The 14,752-nt window shown below is 40.0% G+C and overlaps 1 protein-coding gene across 1 annotated transcript in view; it reads left to right on the top strand.

Annotated features, from left to right (window-relative positions):
* The first annotated feature begins 8,503 nt into the window (after positions 1 to 8,503).
* clvs2 (clavesin 2) overlaps positions 8,504 to 14,752 on the top strand; it is a 65,816-nt gene continuing 59,567 nt past the window's right edge. Inside the window, exons 1-2 of the mRNA XM_067983807.1 lie at positions 8,504 to 8,892; positions 14,105 to 14,279. Coding sequence (XP_067839908.1) covers positions 8,504 to 8,892; positions 14,105 to 14,279 — 564 coding nt within the window. The remainder of the gene's footprint in view (positions 8,893 to 14,104; positions 14,280 to 14,752) is intronic.

The raw sequence follows: 14,752 nt of genomic DNA, 5'->3' as shown, positions 1-14,752 counted from the left end.
ACCATTCACGACTGGATGTGACAGGACTGCAGAGCTTTGATCTGATCCGTTGGTTGTGGAATCGCTTAGCTCTGTCTATAGCATGTTGCTTCTGCTGTTTAGCAAGCATGTAGTCCTGAGTTGTAGTTTCACCAGGTTGGCACCTCATTTTTAGGTACGCCTGGTGCTGCTCCTGGCATGTTCTTCTACACTCCTCATTGATCTTCTGCTAATGTGGAATACTGGTTACTGGTTTGCTCAACAGATTACAGGTGAAAGCTGCTTTTGAGTCTGCCTGTTCAAGGTACTTGGATGTGTGAAATCTGGAGATGTCTGTTTGTTATAGGAATGCCTCTTCCATTTATGTAGCTCACATTCACTAGCTACCTTGATGGCAGTGATATAGTTCAGCAGAATAGGTCTTCCTGGACATGCCACACAATACTACCAAATCAATCATGGCTTTCATTAGATAATGGTCAAGCTCACCAATCTTCTTGGCCAACTACCGAAAACATTGTTGACTCCAAGCTCAAACTAGTCCAGATTTGTACTGCAATTTTTTTATTTAGCTCATTTACTTAAGAGAACATTTTTGAAAACAAAAGCAAGTAAAATGGTGAAATCTTGTAACTTTATATTAGTCAATCTCTTGTGGACATGAAGACGGTAGCTTTCAATTTCGGCGGGTCGTAAAACCGTCGCCCATTAGACACCTCACCCAATTTTCCTCTCTATTGGTTTAAATGGAAAGAAAAATTGGGTGGAGTGTGTAACGGGCAGCCAATCCGATGCCACCAATTTTACGGCCCGCCAAAGTTGAAAGTTACCCCCACGGAGTTAAGACCAATTGTTGTTTTGGTGAAGTGGGGCTATCGACCAGGAGAATAATTGGAACAGAACCCACAGATGCAATTCAGTCCCCTTTTTAATGTAATACATTCTGTCCTTGTTCTTGTATTTCCATCATAAATTCCTATGTCCACATTTATAATGAAAACTGCTGATGTAAACTTGTCAGTGGTGGAGCTGTAGAAGAGGGCAGTAGGGGTCAGGGGAAGGGAACTGGCTCAATGTTCTGATGGGCCCAGCACCAAAAATGAATATTAAGATCAGGCTTCATCTTTAAACCTCAAAAAACCAACCCCCAAGAATAGGGCAGATTTTGAACCCACACCATTTTTTTTTAGAAAAGCTCCACAATCCCCATTTCAAGAGGCAAATGACCATTCCCATCAGCAGTAATCTCTTCCTCTTGCTCTCCGTTTAGTCCCTTCCTGCATCAGAGGTTTGTCCTTGATCCTGGTTGAGTGAACTTTTTACAGCCAAGTTATGCGATTTGCTGGGGACGAACACTGATATTTTAAAATTTAAATTGCTACAATGGGCCAACTGTCAACCAACAAGGAAAAGAAACAGCCGACAACGAGCCAAGGAAGCATCGATCTGAGCGTCTGAGAATGGTGAACCTGTGAGCTAATAAAAATAAAATGAAATTACTGGCCAGCAACAGGATTGCCACTGACTGACTGGTAGGGCAAACAACAGACATGACTGAGAACTGGCTGCTGAACTGTCGATTTTGTAGGGTGCAGGAGCAGCCCAGAGAATGCCAAAGTACAATTCAATCAGAACCAAACTGTAAAAAAATATATAAATACAATAGTAAAGGGCCACCAGTGGCAGCCAAGAATGGACTGGCGATGTTGCGAATAGTCAGATAAAACAACGGGGATGAGATGCAAAGTGGAACTGAGCGGATGACGATCTTGATGTGATATTGGGAAGAGAGGAAAACCCACAAATAAGAAATATAATTATTCATATTTAATATAAAACATAAAAATCTTCTTCAGAAGTTTAAAACCAACTTACCTGCAAGGAAAAATCACTTGCAAAAAAAATCAAGATGGTGGCCAAGCTGGCAGAAAGAAGTCAGAAATTTCCTTTGCAGCTCCCCCAATGTGCAATAAAAAGTCGACACAGGCAGTTTCCATTCTAAACGTGAGCATAGGAATTTATAATGGAAAAGATTGACACATAACGTGTGACAAAAAATGACAACAGGAAGTCAAATAGTGCAAACAGGGAATGTGTGCAGGTATAAGATTTTTAATGATATAGATAGATAGGCGGGTATTAGAAATGCACACATACAATTCACAAAAGCTGGTCTCAAGTGGTGAGAAGTTACAGACTTCACAAAAAAAATGCAAGATTATTTTTACATGCCCTAAAGCTGAGGCTGACAATTGAACCAACCTTATGCTTTACATGGGTCAAATACTCAGTCTGAGATATTTAGGCCAGACTAAAATACACGTGTGCTTTCAGGCAATATCTAGTTATATGTTAAATGTTAGAGTGCCTGGATCAATAGTAGAAAATTTACAGCTAACTATGTTATGGGTAATCTAGTTACAAATAACAATTTGAGCAGGTAACATAAATTTTTGGTAAATTTAACAGATGTCCAATTTGATAATATTTTCAAAAATATACAAAACAAGCTAACTACGGATGAGGAAAACCATTTGCCCAATTTATTCCATCCATCCAGAAACACCCTACAGTTCTCCCATTTCAGCACCAACTGTTTCTTAAATGAACATATAACAAATATATCAATGATTTGAGTGAGGGAACCAAATGTAATATTTCCAAGTTTGCTGACGACACAAAACTAGGTGGGATTGTGAGTTCTCAGGAGGATGCAAAGAGGCTTCAAGGCGATTTGGACAAGTTGGGTGAGTGGGCAAACACATGGTAGATGCAGTATAATGTGGATAAATGTGAAGTTATCCACTTTGGAAGGAAAAACAGAAAGGCAGAGTATTATTTAAATGGTGCTAGATTGGGAAATGTTGATGTACAAAGGGACCAGGGTGTCCTTGTACACCAGTCACTGAAAGCAAACATGCAGGTGCAGCAAGCAGTTAGGAAGGCAAATTGTATGTTGGCCTTCATTGCAAGAGGATTTGAGTACATGAGCAAGGATGTCTTACTGCAGTTATACAGGGCTTTGGTGACACCACACCTGGAGTATTATGTTCAGTTTTGGTTTCCTTACCTAAGAAAGGATATACTTGCCATAGAGGGAGTGCAGCGAAGGTTCACCAGACTGATTCCTGGGATGGCAGGACTGTCATATGAGGAGAGATTGGATCGACTCAGCCTGTATTCACTCGAGTTTAGAAGAATGAGAGGCGACCTCATTGAAATGTATTAAATTCTGACAGGGTTAGACAGACTGGATGCAGGGAAGATGTTTCCCCTGGCTGGGGGGGTTCCAGAACGAGGGGTCACAGTCTCAGGATACGGGGTAGGACATTTAGGACTGAGATGAGGAGAAATATCTTCACTCAGAGGGTGGTGAACCTATGGAATTCTCTACCACAGAAGGCTGTGGAGGCCAAGTCACTGAATATATTTAAGAAGGAGCTAGATAGATTTCTAGACACAAAAGGCATTAAGGGGTATGGGGAGAGAGCGGGAATATGATATTGAGATAAAGGATCAGCCATGGTCATACTGAATGGCAGAGCAGGCTCAAAGGGCCGAATGGCCTACTCCTGCTCCTATTTTCTGTGTTTCGATGTTTCTATAAACATACAAAAATGACAGGCAGGAAAAGATCTACTGGACCATCCAGCCTGTCCCACACATTTGTGATGCCTTATACATTACAATACATAAACTCCCCACCGGCCCAGAGCCATGTAATCTCCTGGGAGAAGCGAGAAACTAGATAAAATCCCAGGCCAATTAGATGGGGAAAAAATGCAAAATTCCTCCAAACCCCTTAGGTGATCAAAATTAGTCCAGGAGATCACATTTGCCCATACATTATAGGATACATACCTCTTATATGAGGTGATCTGCGCCCCAGCCAGAAACACGTCCAGCTCTCGCTTGAAGGAATACAGAGAATCAGCGTTCACTGCATGAGCTGGCAAAGTGTTTCACAGGTCCACTATTCTCTGAGAAAAGAAGAACCATCTAGCATCTAATTTAGTTCTGCCCTTACATAAATTGTAAGCATGACCCCTGGTTCTCCCTAATCTATTCAGTTGAAATAATTGGTCTACACAAACACAATCTAGTCCCTTCATTATTTTATAAACCTTGATCAAATTAACAACAATAACAATTTGCATTTACTTTGCGCCTTTAACATAGTAAAAAGTCCCAAGGCACTTCACAGGAGTGTAACCAGTCAAAAGTTGACATTGAGCCAAGGAAGGAGATATTAGCACAGGTGACCAAACGCTTGGTCAAAGAAGTAGGTTTTAAGCCGAGTCTTACAGGAGGAGAGAGAGGCAGAGAGGATTAGGGAGGGAATTCCAGAGCTTAGGGCCTAGATGGCTGAAGGCATGGCCACCAATAATGGGGCGAAGGAAATGGGGGATGCGCAAGGCGCCAGAGTTGGAGGAACATAGAGTTCTCGGTGGGTTGTAAGGCTGGAGGAGGTTACAGAAATAGGAAGGAGTGAGGCCATGAGGGAATTGAACACGAGGATGAGAATTTTAAAATCTAGGTGTTGGTGGACTGGGAGTTAATGTAGGTCAGCGATCACATGGGTGATAGGTGAATGGATTTGGTGCGAATTAGGATACGGGCAGCAGAATTTTGGCTCAGCTCAAGTTTATGGAGGGTGGAAGATGGAAGGCCAGCCAGGAGAGCATTTGAATAGTCCATAAGACTAAGACCATAAGAGATATGAGCAGGAGTAGGCCATTTAGCCCTTCGAGCCTGCTCCGCCATTTAATGAGATCATTTTTACCTCAACTCTACTTTCCCGTCTTTTCCCCATATGCTTTGACTCCCATGCTGATCAAAAATTTGTCTAACTCTAGTCTAGAGGAAACAAAATGAGGGTTTCAGCTATAGATGGGTTGAGGCAGGGGCAGAGATGGGCGATATTACAGAGGTGGTAGTAAGCAGTCTTTGTGATGGAGAGGATATGAGGTCGGAAGCTCAGCTCAGGGTCAAATAAGTTGGCGAGGTTGTGAATAGTCTGGTTCAACCTGAGACAGTGGCCACGGAGGGGGATGGAATCAGTGGCTAGGGAACAGAATTTGTGGCAGGGGCCAAAGATAATGGCTTCAGTCTCCCCAACGTTTAATTGGAGGAAATTTCGGCACATCCAGGTTTGCATGTTGGACAAGTCACCCTTAAGTCTACGCTTCTCTAAAGTATAGAGACCCAGCTCGTTGAGCCTATCTGTGTAACTAGGATGTTTTAAACTGGGAATTAATCTTGTGGCCCTCCTCTGCACCCTTTCCAAAGCCACAATATTCCTCACCGTAGAACCCTATTCGCTTTAGTTATAGCTTCATGGCATTGGTCATGAACCTTCCGAGATTGATGAACTAAAACACCCAGATCTCTTTTTTTCATCACTGGCTTTAATTCTTTTCCCTGTAGGATGTATATATGTTTAGAATTTGACCTGCCCACGTGCATAACACTGCACTTTTCTAAGTTAAACATAATTTTCTAAACATGGGCCTAATCCTCCAGCGCAGCTAAATCTGCCTGTAGTAGTTGAGCATTCCCTATAGTCCTAAGTCTCACACATATTTTGGTATTGTCTGCAAACTTGCAGACCATTCCCCAAAAACTACATCTAGATCATTAATGAAAATAGTAAATAGCATAGGCCCTAATCGATCCTTGTGGGAATCCACTGGTAACCAGTCTTCAAGCAGATCCAAATCCATTGAGTACCACTTTCTGCCTATGGGCATTCAACTAATTCTCAATCTACCACAGCAGATTACCACTAATCCCTCAAGATTCTATTTTGTAGAGAAGCCTCTTAAGCAGTACTGTACCAAAAGCTTTCTGAAAGTCCAGGTAGATAATGCCTACTAGGTTACCCTCACCCACTAACCTGATGACTTCTTCAAAGTATTCAATCAAGTTAGTAAAACATGACCTTTTCTGGAAGCCGCATTGGGCATCCCTGATAAAGCCTTGTCTGCCTAAGTGGACATATAGTGCTTTCCTAATGATTCCCTTGAGTGTCTCTGATGTCAAGCTAGTGGGCCTATAAATATCTGGTTCTGCTTTAACCCCCTTTAAAAAAATTGGAACTGCATTGGCCTCCAGTCTAAGGGAACAGTTTCTGACTCCAGTGAGCTATTAAAGATACTGGCAAGGGGCTTGCATAGAACCTGTCTCATCTCCTTAAGGATCTTCAGATGGATATCATCTGCACTGGCAGCCTGATTTATTTTAAGGTTCCTTATTGTTTCTAAAACAATATCCTCATCTATTTTAATATTAACAATTTTATTGTTAACAGCATCACTTTATGCTGTCAGTTGCGCATCATCTTCATTTAGTATCTCTACCATACCCTGAGAGTCCTTTCAGACCTGTCCCTGAACACCTTCCAATGGGCCCAGCACAGTCTTTGACAATTCTCTGACTCTTCATATAACTGAATAAGTTTTTTCCATTGCTACCACAGTTGTCCACAGTGCTCTTTTCCATTAACATTTAGCTGATCTAATATCAGCTGTAGTTATTTTTAACATTTTTTGGTACTTGTCATTGTTTCGCTGTATATCATGTACCTTTAATTTATGAAAAGAAAGGAACCACAAGGCTGATCCTTAGTTGAAAGGTTGGAGAAACTTGGGTTGATCAGTCTGGAAAGGAGGCATCTGAGAGGTAATTATAAAGAGGTTTATAAGATACATAAAGGAATGGAAAAGGTAAATCTGAGCTATTACTTGAAGTTAAATAGTGACCATAGGACAAGGGGACATAAATTTATACCAGGAATAGATAAATTTAGGACTGATGTGAGGAATGTTTTCTTTGCACAGTGATCAACACTTGGAAAGGACTTCCAGATGGAGTAGAAGAGGTGAACACCCTGAAATCTTTTAAGAAACAATTGTATGCTGAAATGGAGGGACTATAGAATCTGTCTGGATGTATGAACTAAGATGAGCTGAATGGCCTATCTCATCTATAACTGTCTGTGCTCGTGAACATTTATTGGTGTATCATAGTCATGAGAAATAAAATCCACTGTACCAAAATCACATTCAGAGTTTCTAGTAGGGATAGCAGTAAATAGCCAGAGCCTAATGTTATCTCATGTTGTTTTGTGTTCAAATGTGTAACGTGTCATATTCATTTATACCGAGTCAACGTGATCCAACTGCAAGCATACGACAGCGGGTTCATTCATTCCACCATGCTGCAGACCAACGCGGGCAGAGTCCCGGCACTGAACGTAGCCTCTTATTATAAGCAGGAATTATACTATTAACCACTGGGAATGTTCCAACTCCAATTTCATGCGTGTAGTTTTATTCGATTTATATGGCGAGTTTCACTGCCCATTTAGGGGCAAAACGTCCACAATTTGAATACTAAAAGCACATGACGCAAATGAAGTGCTGGTGGAGATGTATTTTTGTTTCATTTAGGGTATTTATCGAGAGGAGGCACCCATCCCGTGTAAGATATAGGTCTGAATGGAAATTATATTTTCATTAGAGTGTGACGTTTGCTTGGAAACAATAAAAATAGAGTTTCTAAAATCCATATAAAATGGCTGTGAAAACGATCCTTATAATCGGTACATTTCCCAGAGAAACCTGGGTATCTAAGTGCAGGGAAGGTGGGAAAGGGGCATATTTTTGAGTCCAGTTCAGTATGCACTTGCAAACCACGCGATATAAATAAATAATAAAAGCTTTAACGCCTATGAAAGATCACCGTGCCATTAAAACCACAAATACGTCTTCCACTATGAAATGGGAACTTATCGTTTCTTATTGATCCGATGTTCTAGAGAGAAAAAAAAAGGGCGAGGGGAGCGCTTTGCTTTAAATAATAAATGAGACGGGCAATGGGCTGGTTGCGGCGAGAGCAGGTGGTGAGTATCAGATGCTGCTCGCGTTCCCTCTCTCCAGCCATTGTACGCCCAGCTTTCCGTGAAATTACATCGAGTCACTTTCACCACCACCTCCAGCACTGACGTAAACCTGACAGGACGCAACAGCAGGACGCCGAGTCATTGAGACAAAACAATACAAAAACACATGCACACGGGAGAAAGAGATGTGCAACACGAGTGGAACCCCTTAAAGTCGACACAGAGCTTTAAAAAAGCAATCGTACGAACAGATTTCTCCTCAAATGCAATAAAATAGTTGCTGAGGATTGAGATGACTCTTGCTGCAGGGTGCCGCATTGCCTGGATGATGGTAGGAACCGTATTCTGCAATTTGGTGGCTGTTGCATTGATCTGAGATACATATATATGTAACCTACTACAGGCGTGGGATTTAGCCTGACATTTTAGCGTTGGGTTAATACGAATACTGTCGAACCTGTACGTTTTTGACATTTCGATTGAATTACTGGATTCGCACGTTTCTAAAAAAAAATCAACAGCAAGGATGATCATCGGAAGCTAAAAGGCAGGTTGGGTCCCTGTTCGCTGCACGGATCTGTAGAGATATAACCTATACATATTACAAAGGGAAGGAGGACAATGACTCATTTGCAAGCAGGACTGTCGCCAGAAACTCTGGAGAAAGCTAAACTGGAGCTGAATGAGAACCCAGACACCTTACATCAGGACATCCAGGAAGTAAGAGATATGATTATAACCCGGCCGGACATCGGCTTCCTTCGGACTGACGATGCTTTCATCTTAAGGTTTCTAAGAGCCCGAAAGTTTAACCATTTCGAGGCTTTCCGCCTGCTGGCTCAGTATTTCGAGTACCGTCAGCAGAACCTGGACATGTTCAAGAACTTCAAAGCCACCGACCCAGGGATCAAACAGGCGCTGAAAGATGGCTTCCCTGGAGTGCTTTCTAACCTGGATCATTATGGCAGGAAAATCCTGGTCCTCTTCGCTTCCAACTGGGACCAGAGCAGGTACAATGCTGAATAAAAGCATCTGATCAGCCCCCCTAAAAAACATTGTTGTATCTGACCCAATTCGAATCTAGCATGAATGATAGAAAGCATTTCCCCCCTGATGTTAGGTTCCTGTACCAACATATATCCTTCCACATCGAACTTCCACATCGTTCGCCTGAGGAAGGAGGTAGCCTCCGAAAGCTTGTGAATTTAAAATAAAATTGCTGGACTATAACTTGGTGTTGTAAAATTGTTTACAATTGTCAACCCCAGTCCATCACCGGCATCGCCACATCATAACATATATCCTGACTACCTCTGACCTACTTCCCATCGAATTATATAGGGCAAAATCAAATGCCAAATAACCACCCTTACAATACAGCTATATGAAAAACAATCTTTTCTTTAAAAAAAATACGAGGTGGCAATTTTAAAAATTATTATTAAACTCAATGTATTTCTGAACCCAACCTATTAATGGCAGAGGGTGCTCCTATGAGTTGGTCAATAAGATAAAACAGACGTTTGCCAATGAAAATGTTACTGACTGATTTTTAAATCAAAGACAGAAAACCATCAGAAGTCTTTGTTCCATGACATCATCAAGGCAGTGTCAATCATCACCATCTCCACATAATGAACCTTTCCCAGTGGCTGTTTAATAATGACATTAAAAGTATCAAATGAGCACCTGGTGATGTATTTTCCTTATTTGAGTGGGGGGAGGGAATCCGAGATAGGACTCCAAGGATCTCTTCTCCCAAAACAATGAAGAACCAAACACTTCATGACATGGCATATTAGGTAGTAATAGTGTGGTGCATTAATGGGGAAACATTGAAAATATTTGCTTCATTTGAACATTCATTTACAAGTTAATAATATAGAAAGTGAAAAAGGACCAAAGATTTTTAATTTCACACTATCTGATTACAAGTCCTTGCAGCAATTTATAACGAACATCAGATTCAGTCAAACCTTTTCAAACTGGTCAATAAGTTACTTGTATGTGGGTGAGCAAGATTGGAGACCATTAGTGATATATTAAGAATGTAACATAATTCATAAATGATACATCAATAGGCTTGCAGAAACAAGTATTGTGCCTTTTGCCTCCTCCACTCCATCATCTGCCATACAACATGGATAGTGGCAAATTTCACATACTACCTGTTAATGGCAGCATGATCCAGCTCCATTACCATCAATGTAACAGTACTGACCACTACATTTTCATAAGGGTGTTACTTCTCAGGTTGTAAGTGAAACTTAAAGTTTAGATATTTTTTCAACATTTAGATACATAAAACCTTTTTAATGCTACCGGCATTTATTGCTTCATGATAGTTTTTGAATCTTACAAAATGCAAAAAAATATATATGCAGTTTAATCATTTCACATATAATGAGACTATACACTTCTATGCTCCCACAGTACTGCAGTGGAGCCATATATTGATGTTATAGGTTGAATCAATTGTAGCTTCAACAGGTTTTGGAAACTCTTGTAATCTTAAATGTATTAATTGCAAATCAACAAACAAGGATTATAGGATATGAACAATCTCTATCTCTATCTCTAATGCATCTTGTGGCATTTCCAATTGCAGTGTCATTGCTTGCAGACCCATGTTTGTGATGAGCTTGAACATTTCTACAGTTAAACATTTTGGAAAAACCGTTTCATTCAAATTGTCAGTTTTGAAGATAGTTTTGAAAGCTTGGATGGAACAAGAAAATATTCAAATATTTACAGATTTTCATAAAGAGAATCTTAAATGTAAGTCATCATAAATGAAGGTGTCACTGCCTACTATTGTTTACTATTATAAGGTGTCCAAGGTGAGCTTCAAACTCCATGTTCAATAACAGTTTGCAGTATATTATTGACAGTTTATAATACAACATTGACTCTGGCAACTCAAAACTGCAGAATGCTACAGTTTCTTATCCAGCTGGTGTTGGCTAACTCATTGTGACAATCTGTGTGGTCAAGTTGAAAGTGAATACTATTAACAGAACCATAATCTCATTTGAAAGGTAAAGTTTACTAAGAGTGGATGATGTATACAATTTGATGACTTTGAGACTATAACTCCATATAACATAAATACAAGATATACATAGGAACATTGAACAGCACTGTACTTTAATCAATCATCGCAGTCCACCTGACTGGTACTAGAGTTCAAAAAATGCTACACATTACTGTATCTTTTATACCATTCAATTGCTTCTGCCACTGAAAAAAACTAACCACATTTGTTTTGAATTTGCCATTGCTATCTGCCTCCAATGTATCCCAGGCTATTTGTTCCATGCATTCACCCCAGTGTTATGTAGTTACATTTAAGCACTCTGTTCCCTTTCCCTCTTCTAGTATAATAACGAGAATAGTTTACACTACTTCAGACAGGGCCAAGTCATTACTCTATATAAACTCACTATCATCTTTAGAGTCTTAAGTTCTGATCCTTTGACTGTATATTCTGACATCTTGTTTGCCTTCTTTACTGCTGCTGTACCCTGATGGTTTCAATGAAATATCCACCGGTATCCTTAGATTACTCTCCTCCTAATTTTCATTTGTCTTATATTCCCATGATATTTTTGCTTCCCACAGTCTCATCATCTTGTAATTCTCCTCATCAAATGGCATGTGCTTTTTCAGCCCAAAGCTGCCAGTCTATATTTGGTCTGCTTATTTATTTACACCTTCTCCAACAGTTCTGTATTATTAAAAAACTTAGACAACTTTGTTTGTGTTCCTGTCCAAGGTGAGCTTCAAACCCCATGTTCAATTCATCCCTATCCTCCCCCCACCTCTAAGTTTGACTGCTGTAATACTCTCTTTGTTGGCCTCCAAAGTTTTATTCTACATAAACTCCAACTCGTCCATTACCCTGCAACCTACATCCTATTCCTTATTGTGGCCTGCTGATGTATCTCCTTTTCCCTTGCCAACCTCCATGGTGTCCCCATCCTCAAATGCATTGAATTCAAAATTCTCATCCTCATTTACAAATCCTTGAACTGTTTTTTCCTATTCTACCTTTTCAACCTCCCCCAGCCCTACAAACCAGCGCATTCCATTCTTCCAACTCTAGGCACTTGTGTACCTCCCTCTGTTCCACCTTCAGTGGCACAGCCATCAGCCATCTTGGCCCTATATTCTGAAACTCTCTTCCTAAACCCCACTGCTTTGCTGTTTCTAACCCCATTTTCAAAAACTTCCTCCAAACATACCACTTTGACCATGCCTGATTCACCTTCTCTAACTCATCTACTCCTACCCTTGGACATTTGCTGCATTAAAAGGGCTATATAAATACAAGCTCTTTCAAAGCTTGCAGATGACACAAAGCTTGGAAATGTAGTAAACAGTGAGGAGGATAGTAACAGGTTTCAGGACAGACTGGTGAAATGGGCAGACACATGGCAGATGAAATTTAATGCAAAGAAGTGTGAAGTCATGCATTTTGGAAGGAAAAATGAGGAGAGGCAATATAAACTAAGTGGTAAAATTTTAAAGGGGGTACAGGAACAGAAGGACCTGGGTGTTCACATACACAAATCTTTGAAGGTGGCACGACAAGTTGATAAAGCTTTTAAAAAAGGATACGGGATCCTTGTCTTTATTAATAGAGGCATAGAGTGTAAAAGTAAGGAAGTTATGGTAAACCTTTATTAAGGACTGGCTAGACCTCAGCTAGGGTATTGTGTCCAATTCTGGGCACCACACTTTAGAAAGGATGTCACGGCCTTAGAGTGGATGTAGAAGAGATTGACCAGAAAGATACCAGGGATGAGGGACTTCAGGAGAGACTAGAGAAGCTGAGATTGTTCTCCTTAGAGCAAAGAAGGTTAAGGGGAGATTTAATAGGGTTTTTCAAAATTATGAAGGGTTTTGGTAGAGTAGAAAGGGAGAAACTGTTTCCATTGGCAGGAGAGTCATTAACCAGAGGACACAGATTTAAAATAATTGGCAAAAAAAAGGGAAGATGAGGAGAAATTTCTTTACTCAGCGAGTTATTATCTGGAATGCACTGCCTGAAAGAGTGGTGGAGGCAGATTCAATAATAACTTTCAAAAGGGAATTGGATATATACTTAAAAAGGAAAAAAATTGCAGGGCTACAGGGAAAGAGTAGGGGAGTGGAACTAATTGCTAGCTCTTTCAGAGAGCCGGTAGAAGCACAAAGGACTTTATATGATTGTATGATTCCATAAGGTCATTGTTCCATTCTGTGCCTTCTGATATTCTGGACCAATTTCCTGTGCAGCACTGTGTCAAACTCTTTGTTTAAATATAAATATAAAATGGACATTTTGTGAGGTTTTGCTCTTGGTGCAATGCGTCACTCAATGGGAATCTGGATTGGAGAGTCAGGACTAGAGATCAGCATGCAGTGAACTGGGCATGTTGGGCTCAGCACCATTTCTCCTATCCAATGCTCCCATGAAGTCAGGCACTGCATCAGAAGCTTTGCCAAACAAATTTTAACATATCTTGTCCAGAGAGTTTCCTCTCCACTCCATGAAGGGGCTCAATAGATTTGTCAGACACAAAATCCCTCTCATAAAGCCATGGTGACTCTCTCTTATTAAAAAATCGGGAGAGATGTAAAACGGGCTGCCGACTCGCTATTACCCATTTCACACTGACGCTACAAGTCAAGATCTACCCCTAAGTGTCTGAAACAGAAAGTGTTCCATTCTCCCGAAGTAACATTCTTCACTGTGGTGAGCAGAAAATTCACAGAAAAATACCTGAAATCATAACATGGAAAACGAAAGAATGAAGAGAGTGTTTTCAATCAAAAATCCAGTCTTCCTTCTTACCAATATTGTAAACCGGTATTCTAACATATTTCAATTAATTATGGGATAGATTTTACAAATTAGCACTTCTGGTGCAGAGCTTTGTGCTGGGAGTGCAATTCTTAAAATCTACCTGTATATTAGTAACCGTGATTGCCTCCACATTTAAGTTGTCATTAGCTAAATAAACCAATTGGTATACAATGGCTTTAGTTAGGGTTTTTTCTGTTTAAGCTGAAATAGTATTTCAGTTGCCTAGAGACTATGATAATCGCGAATGTTGGTGATGCTTAGCCCCAAACATTGAACTAACCAAATTGCTACAATTCTTTGATTACCAGCTTGAAACCTTTGCTACTCATTGCTAAAAAGCCCTGATTGTTAATGACAGTGTCTGTTTTCAGGTACACGTTAATCGATATTTTGCGTGCCATACTGCTATCATTGGAAGCAATGATCGAAGACCCAGAACTTCAAGTGAATGGATTTATTTTGATCATAGACTGGAGCAACTTCACTTTCAAGCAAGCTTCTAAACTAACCCCAAGTATGCTTCGACTGGCTATTGAGGGATTGCAGGTACAAATGTTTTCTGCTTGTAACTAAAACATTTAATTGAAATACAGAGATTTTCAACACAATAGTTTTATTCGTACTAGTAAATCAAGTCACTGCATTTTATAGAAAATACGATATTGTCCAAGATTTTTTTTTCTTTTGTATGTGATAATTATATTTTGAGAGCAAAATACTTCATGCACATAATTGGATATTCCCCAGGAGAAACATGTGGTACTCTGTATGTGAAGGGCACTGCTTTTCAGAAAGAAATAATTCAGCTTGAAATGGTTGAGTCTATGAAATGAATATGCTGCAGTACTAATGAAAAAGGCTCTTCTGTCTTGCTTTACCAAAACTATTTTTCATAATTCCTTTATTTTTATCTATCCTATTAATGTATCCAGCCTATCACTATCAATATCTCATTCTGTTAAATTAACTCAACAAATATGTTTGCGCATTGATGAATTTAAAGTAAAAATGTTTGTACT

This window comes from Heptranchias perlo, chromosome 5 (assembly GCF_035084215.1).
Source record: "Heptranchias perlo isolate sHepPer1 chromosome 5, sHepPer1.hap1, whole genome shotgun sequence".
Classification (NCBI taxonomy): Eukaryota; Metazoa; Chordata; class Chondrichthyes; order Hexanchiformes; family Hexanchidae; genus Heptranchias; species Heptranchias perlo.
This window is presented reverse-complemented; position numbering and strand designations above follow the sequence as displayed.